The following is an 8,055-nucleotide window of genomic DNA, read 5'->3' on the forward strand; positions in this document are numbered from 1 at the left end:
TGAGGTAAAACTATTTCAATACACATATGAGGTGAACTTAAATAATATTAAGAAGAAAGGGGGGGTAATCGCAGTTAAAATGTAAATTGTCCTTTCATCCCATATATTAGTCCTGCTTCTTCCCATTTGGGTTCACTAAAGCAATCCAGATTGAGAGAAAACTCCCATTTAAACAATAACAACATAGGAGCACTGTATGATTCAGATCTCTAAGATCAAGTCTTTTCCAAGGCAGGCATTTCCCTATAGGGAACTATTTAGTTGTGACAGATTTTCCTCTAACATGAACATTTTGACATAGCCAAAAGCTGAGGTGTTTTTTTTTCTTTTTTCCCAAACTACCTTTGCAAATAAAAGCATGTAATATACAAAAAACAATTTTGTGGTAACATGTTACTCCAGTTAGAATCAGTAGTACAATACTTTTTATACCCCCTGAGGTTTGGATTAACAAGCAGCACAGAAAGAAACATTTTCCCTTAAAGCACAAAACTTTAATTTGACTTTTGGACTCAACAACAGTGCCTTTTGGATAGCAATGGTTCCCAATGTTTCACTGACAAGAGATTATTCATTCTCAAAGTCTTTGCGCTCAAACCTTCAGAACATTCTCAATGGTTGACAAACAGGCCCTGCCGATTTTATTTGATTGGAGTTTGGTTAAGTTTAAAGATTGTTGCTAGCTAATTAGACAGATTTTATGGCTATTGTTCCGTGCAAGGATCAAGATCCCTGCCCCTTTTCTCCTTGTCCCCCAGCACAAAATGCACAGCACCATTTTAAAGGACACGGATCCCATATTTCAATGAGAGTTAGCAATCTACAAATTGGACACCATGTAATTTTTTGGGTAATGCCCTGATGCCTTTTGCCCCCCAACCAAGATTAGTGCAAATGGACCCAGAAGGGCTAGATGCAATGAAGTAGGCCTTTTATAAAAGAAAAAAGATTCCCATCGCTACTGCTCTTGCCCTTGCTTCTCTATATTCACGAGTCATTTCTTTTCGAAGAGCGTCCATGTAGCAGATTACAGCTTATTTTTAAGTACTTAGTTATGAATCCACCTCTTTCTCCTGTTCCCGATCAAAGAAGCGCCTGATCGCCTTGAGGAATCCCAGCAGCGTGCACTGCAATATGGTTATTATCGGTCTGATATTTGGGGAAGAAAGTGCTAATGGGCAATCTGGTGTTTATTTTGAAACTGCTAACAATGATTTTTCTTGGGTAAAAAAGGCAAGTGTGTCTGGGCACACGGTTGAGTGGGTTTTGAGCAGAGGCTCTAACAGATGGTGTGGAGCTATAGGTGCGTTTTCTCTCTCTCTCTCTCGTGCACACTCTCGCCTTCCTCCCCCCTCCCCTTCTCCAGACTTCGGGGAACCGATGTGGAGCCCGACCGGCCTGGGAGCAGCAGGCACTGCAAACCGCGGCTGGAAGAGAAGCTTTTCGCCTTCCAGCCGCTGCCGCCGCCGCTCCTGCCCCTCCCCCGCCCCAGCTCAGCCTGCCCCGGAGAATGCGAGGGCCGGGGCAGCCTGCGCGCGCGGCGTCTCTCCTCGCGGGCTCCCCAGGAGAGGGTTCCTGCGCGCGCCAGCTTCTCTTCCCGGCAACTGAGCCAGAGACGCGGAGCGGCGGCGGCCCTGCAATCTCTTCCCGGCTTTTCCTCCGGAAGGCCGCGGCTTACTGTGCATCGAGACGGCCCCTGCGGTCCAAAGCCAGGACTGCTTTCCTCCTCTTCCTCCTCCTCCTAATTCGGGTGCCTCGCCTGCTTTGCTCCCCCCCCCCCGCTTTTTCTTTCACTCTCACAGCCTGGGCCTCAGCCGTCTGTGCTTAGTGAGGTCACTTGCTTCCAGTCCCATCCCTACCAGCTCTTTTGCCTTCGTTGCAATCGGTACTGTGTGCGGTGCAGAATAAGAAGAAGGAGTGGGGGGGCAGAAGCACCTCCATCTCCATTCTTTCGCCTCCACAAGCTTGCGGGGAAATAGTTCCTCTCTTACCTATCCGGCGTAAGCCACTTTTCTCTGTGCTCGCTATGCTGGGAAAGCGGGGTCCTTGCCAAGGAAAGCCCGCGAAAGTCCTCATCGCGGAATCGGGGACAGGGCCTTGTTTTCCAAGAGGTCCCCTGATAAAAGCTGGACTTGTCTGGAAAGCTTGAAGTAACATGGGGCACCGCAGATACAACCAGCAGTCGGGGTCTGCAAATGTTTGTCGTTGCAGCACGCCAAGACCACTTCGGGTGATAGTTACTTCGCCTCGGATGAATCCGCGTATTTAGATGTGATTTATTTTTTATTTTGTAGCACCAAGAGAAATCCATAAACTGTCGGTTCAGCGCCATTGACTCTTTGATCAGTTACTGGGCTATTCCCCCCCCCCTCTTTCCTCCCCGTCAGCGAAGAGAGATTAAAAGCTTGTATTTTCAGCACTGGAACTCCTGCAAAAGTCCGCAGCTTCCATTACTAATAAAAACGTGCTTAAAAGTGGCCGTTTCTTTCTCTCTCTCCTTCATTCAAGAGCAGTGAAACCTACAGAGCTGCCCACAGTACCCTCTTAATTAGCCTACAGCGATTTCCGAAAACATTTAGCTGGTATGTACAAAGGAAATAAGAAGACATTGTCAACTCGAGAGCGCTCCAGAGTTTAAAAGGGTACTTCTCTGTAACCTATTGAAAAAATTATTGGAGGGCACAACGCCTCCGTCTTTGTCAAGGGACTGGCGTTTGCCTGTCAGATCGGGTTTTCTGCAAAAGAATACCACTCATTTACGGCTGGGGGCATTTAAATCTAACCCTATTTTTGTCAAGAACACTGAAAACTTTCTGCTTTCAAAGCAGGGGGGAGGGAATGACGCTTGAAAGCTTAAACTAACTGAAATGGGGTCTTAAAAGAAGCGTTAAGGAAAGCAGTCTTTTGTCCTTAATTTTTCAATTTTTATTTTTCCAAGGGATGACAGAGAAAACATATCCCTCTTTTGCTCTTTCATAAAGAAAGACAAAAGAAATGCACTGGGCATTTTATAAGGGATTACCACTGGGATTGTATCATTTCCGAAGGATACAGTCCCCTTAATTCGCTTGTTCCTCCAAAATAGAGGAAGCACACTGAAAAGCCAGTGAATGCATCTCTCAGAAAAATAAAATAAAACCAAGATACTGAGCCCTTCATTCAACAGCTAACAGGCGGCTTTTAAAAAGAAAAACAAGAACATTTAGTTGTCTTGAAGGGAATTTGGATAACATTTGTAGTTATCCTTCAGAAAGTTGTCCAAAACATGTTAAATAATTTAATAAGGACCAGCTTGTAATTATGTTATTTACAAGGGACGACAGAGGTTTGAGGAAGAAACAGGAGCTGATTTCAGGGAAAACGGACGGTGTGGGTGACCTCTGGAGCATGGAGCTTGAATTATGGAGATGGGGGACTGTGAGGTGAATCCGGACTAGTGGAGAACAAGATGACTTTTCACCTCTGCACGTTTAACTTTTACATCCCAAATAAATGTCTGATGAGTCTAAATCATCCCTTTTAAAAGGAGGGGGGAAGGAGAAAGAAAGAAAGAAAAAAAGAACAGGGAGGGGGAAGAAAGCAAGTCACCTTTAATTTTAGTGCCTCAAGATTAAACCAGTGCTTTCATCTTGTCACCCATCTTACAAAGTTAATCCTCCAGATTGTACTAAAATAAAACTCTGATAATATTGGAGTGTTTTTCTCCAGTGTTTTAAAATAAACTCGGTGTAATTCCCTAACACTTCCCTCTCTTTTCAATTGTCCTTTTCCTAATACCAGCAGATGGAAATTTAAGTCCAGAGGGCAGTTTTGAGATAGTAGCAATAAAACTCTTTCATATCCTACATATTTATCAACAATATGGAATTTTTAATTAACAAAGAAGGAAGGCTCAAAGAAGAAGAGTTCCAAAGAGCTCCAGTCCTTCAGAACCAAGACCAAACTCAACAACTCATCAACTCTTAGAAAAGATTAAACTTTCTCACCTGTTTGGTCATAGAATCTATTAGCCGAACGTACAAATCCTGTTCCGTTCTAACTCCTGCAAAAGTGGAAGAAAAACCAATCAGGGCATCTGGCATCAGAAGGACCAGGGGTTGAGCAAGATAAGTTACACATATATGCTATGTACTATGTATTCAAGCATACTTAAGAAGTTGGGGGGGGGATGAATTTAAATAAAAAGAATCTAAAACACGAATTGCGACTGCCTAAAGTACATGACCCATGGAAACATGAGACAGTAGCCTCAACAGGATCAACTGCCTGTTTCATTACACTGGCCTGGGTTATTGTAAAGTCAAAAGGAAAAGAAGACCAACATTGATTGCTTGGATTTCCGAATGCCATTTCCCTTGTCTATTTGCTACCCAGCTTCCAGGCTCATCCAAGCTGGGTGTGGGATCTCTTACATCTGGCATGTTAGAGGTAGGAAACCACAATAATTAACATTCGTTTGCCAAAGTAGAGGAGGGAATCTCTTAAAAGTGATGTGCTGGAGTCAATATTGATTCTGGGTAGGTTTTTTTGTTTTGTTTTGCTTTGTTTTGTTTTCGTGCATGTGTTTTGTTGTTGTTTCTTTCTACTTCAAGACAGCCGGTTAATCATGTAAAGTACCATTGACTTATTGATCGTTTTATGTTTTGTTTCTATTCTATGCCATGAGAAGAGTGGTGTTCATAGTCATGTAATTTTAATCTCAGAAATCTTTATACCCTTTATTTGTTTTTTTTGAAAGGGCACCAGAAAGAAGGTAGAGGCATATATAAAGATATGCACAACAACAACAGCAACGACAACAACAACAACAAAGAGGTATGGATGAATAAAACTTACCATTACTATACAATAACTGGAGTTTATAGTGAATTCCATTGTTAGTTTTTTCATTGTTTGGCTCCTGCAAGTAATGACAAATAATCGCATTTATTTGATTTATTTTTATTTTTGCAAAATGCTGTAAATGGCCTTTAGTTGCCCATACCAGCAGACATCTAGTGCAGCTCTGTTAAGGTGATTTGTTTTGTTTGTTCATGGTTGCAGCAGACAAGGTTTGCCTGCTACCAAAAATGTGACTTTTCCCTGTTCAAAGTAGCCCGTTGGACTGAGGCAACTTTGCAAGCAAGTCTTAAAGAGGCCAATCCTGGCATCAGAACTTGGGGAAACTACACGTGGTTTGGACGCCTCTGGAGTCCCGTTATAACTGGCAGCGTCTAAGTCAAGGTGAAAATTATCTCTAGCCCTTTGAATCAGGCTCAAATAACATCACTTCTTTTAAAAGGGTTTTGGGAAACGGAGATTACATTAAAAAAAAACTTACTTTCTCTTTTTCCACAAAGTCCACAAAAGCTGTCCTTTCAATCTCCACTGGCTGTCCCTGCCTGTCGTACAGAGCTAAGACGAAGTGGAAAAAATTGGATTTTCTGAGATTGGAAGGCGGCTGTTTCTCGAAATGTGCCCGAGCCAACCCCACACCGCTGCGGGGAGAAAAACAAGACAATGTCTCGGTGAGAATTGGAGACACCGGAGAAACAGAGGGAGTAGGGACGGGGGGGGGAGGTAGAGTGGGGAGGGGGGCGGCTTCTGATTAAAAGAAAAAACAAACAAACAAACCATGGGGAGATGATGGGAATTACATTTGGGAAAAAGGAGACTTTCTTGATTTGTCGCTATAGCCGTAACGTGATGTAATGGAAGGCGAGAAAGAGGGAGAAACGCCGTGTGCGCACGGGGTTGGGGGGGGGGCATTGAAGCGGAGTTCAGAGAGATTGCAATTGATGCAGAGTATGGGGGGCGATTTACGGCCGGCGTGGAAACACAGGAGAGGAAAGAAAGAAAGGATCATTTGGCACACGTACCTTTGCGCGGCTGTGTTAGCATCCACTACTCCAGCAGTATGCATCCATGATCGGACTGGGTTCATTCCACTGCCCAGCGGTTCTTCTTTCATGGTCGTCCCACCTCGTGGTATATTTTCCTGAATCCCAAACATTAAAACAATTTGGGGGCAAAACCAGCTCCTAACCAAACGGGGCTAAAAATGATGGGAAATGTCAGAGAAAGGGGGGGAAGGGGGTGATAAGTTGATGGCTGGGATTTCTTTCTCTGTGGTCCCCCCTCCCGCTCTCTTTCCTTTCTCTCTCTCCTTGGCGACCGGAATACAAGCGTTGACTTTACTCCCCGCGAACAGAAAAGCCCAGTTCAAGTCGTCTTTCCGTCTTCAATCTGTCCGGGCTTGGCACGACATAAACAATATACTGAGCAGTTCTACTTGGATGGCGTTCCAGTTTGGAGATTTAAAAAAAAATAAAAAATAAATTTAAAAACCCGGAGGGTTGAAGGGGGGAGGGGAAGAAAAAAAATAAGTTTTTGTTGTTGTCGTCGTTTTTTTAATTTAAAAAAGTAGAAATTACAGCCGTCCGTATTCAAAGGTTGCCTTTTCTTTCTTTCTTTCTTTCCTTCCTTCCTTCCTTCCTTTAACAAATAAATAATTTTTGTGGTTTGTTTGTAGAGGCTTCTCAATGTGGTGTCATCCTAGTAAAACAGCATCAAAAAACCTTCAGGACACTGCTGAATCGACCACTTCTGGCAAGGCTCTCCTGCTCCAAAAGACAAATAAACGAAAAAATGATTACCATAGAGGTGTTCCTGGACACAGGAGAGCGCGAAGAGGGGCCTTTAGCGTCTTGCAGAATGGATGGGAAGCGTACAAAACTCAGCCTTCTATCCCCTAGGAATGGAACCTTTCCCGGGAGCCAAAACTCTAAACCCCCGGGAACTGCGCTGTCAGATTCTGACGCTCGGGAGGCGGGGCCATCGCCATATATGGGGGGCCGAGCAAATCCTCCGCTTAGCCGAGAGCTCCACAGCTTGTTTAGTCCTGACTGACTGCTGCAGCCGCCGAGTGCAGCGCGACGCCTCCCCCTCCCTTGTTACTCCAGCCTTTTTTTTACGAGATTGTGTGTGCGTGCGCGCGCGTGTGTGTATATGTATATATATGAATATGAATATATATGCATGCAATACACACGCGCACCAGCAGCCAATGAAGTTACAATAGTAAAAAAAATAGTCACAGCCCAAGGACAGCTGGAGCGTCTCTCAATTTGCAAAGAATCACGAGCGTTAAAAGACTAGTAAGCCTAAATATAAACAACAGAGACCGCTGCTGTGTGTGTTAAGCACGAAGCATTACAAAGCACTGGGCTACTTCGAAACCTTCCTTCACTGGGAGAGAAAAGAACCGGGAAGTCTGCGCGCGTGTGCCCGAAGGAAGGAGCCCGGTGCGCGGCAGATACAAGTATCTCGGCGATCGGGATCCTCCCCCAGGCACGCACATGCCTCGACTACCCCCCTCCCTCTTACAGCGGTATTCGGGTTACATTATGAAAGGAAGGGCAATTTCGACAAGGTTTCCTGCCTATGGAAAAGTGAATTGGCCAAGCTGGCGGACTTGGCTGCATTACACACGCACAAACACACACACGCTGAAATGAGGCATCCGCTTTTAAGAGTCCGGGTCCAACCCTGCAAATATTACAGGTGGTTTGCAAACCGCGAAGACGGCAATCGGTGCCTTTTAAGGAGCTGCGCGGTGCTGCGCTTAAGCCCCTTTACGTTCGGGTTAAGAGAGCCCCTCTTAGGGTCAGCGGCAGAGGCGCAGCCGTGAAATGCAAACTTTCTAATAGTGCTCGTGTGGAAGGTTCACGCCAGCAGGAACAATAGCCGCCGCCCCCATTGCACCCAAACATCCGTTAAAAGAGCTGCTTCAAATGTTTTCTTTGTGAATTACTGTGATTATGCTTTGATTTTATTTTTCGAATCAGGCGTTACAGCTATGCTCTTATTGATGTGCGGGAGTGGGAAAAAGAAACGAGCCGGTAAAGAAATCTTTAAAATCCAAATCGATGCCTGCCTTTGGGTGATTTCCAAATGACGGAATTTTCTGCTTTCCTTTTAACGCTTTTCCGGTAGCGGGTCAGAGCAACATCTTTGAAACTCTGGTTTTGAGGAATCATTAGAAGCATGTGTGTGAGAGTGGGGGGTGGGGGTGAA

The 8,055-nt window shown here is 44.7% G+C and overlaps 1 protein-coding gene across 1 annotated transcript in view; it reads right to left on the minus strand.

The window, feature by feature from the left end:
• EBF3 (EBF transcription factor 3) overlaps nucleotides 1-6,254 on the minus strand; it is a 184,259-nt gene extending 178,005 nt beyond the window's left edge. The window contains exons 1-4 of the mRNA XM_063307351.1: nucleotides 5,859-6,254; nucleotides 5,321-5,477; nucleotides 4,837-4,900; nucleotides 3,987-4,042 (exon numbers count right to left, since the gene is read on the minus strand). Of these exons, the coding sequence (XP_063163421.1) occupies nucleotides 3,987-4,042; nucleotides 4,837-4,900; nucleotides 5,321-5,477; nucleotides 5,859-5,992 (411 nt within the window). The 5' untranslated portion in view covers nucleotides 5,993-6,254. The remainder of the gene's footprint in view (nucleotides 1-3,986; nucleotides 4,043-4,836; nucleotides 4,901-5,320; nucleotides 5,478-5,858) is intronic.
• Between the last annotated feature and the right edge of the window lie 1,801 nt (nucleotides 6,255-8,055).

This window comes from Candoia aspera, chromosome 6 (assembly GCF_035149785.1).
Source record: "Candoia aspera isolate rCanAsp1 chromosome 6, rCanAsp1.hap2, whole genome shotgun sequence".
NCBI classification, from domain to species: Eukaryota; Metazoa; Chordata; class Lepidosauria; order Squamata; family Boidae; genus Candoia; species Candoia aspera.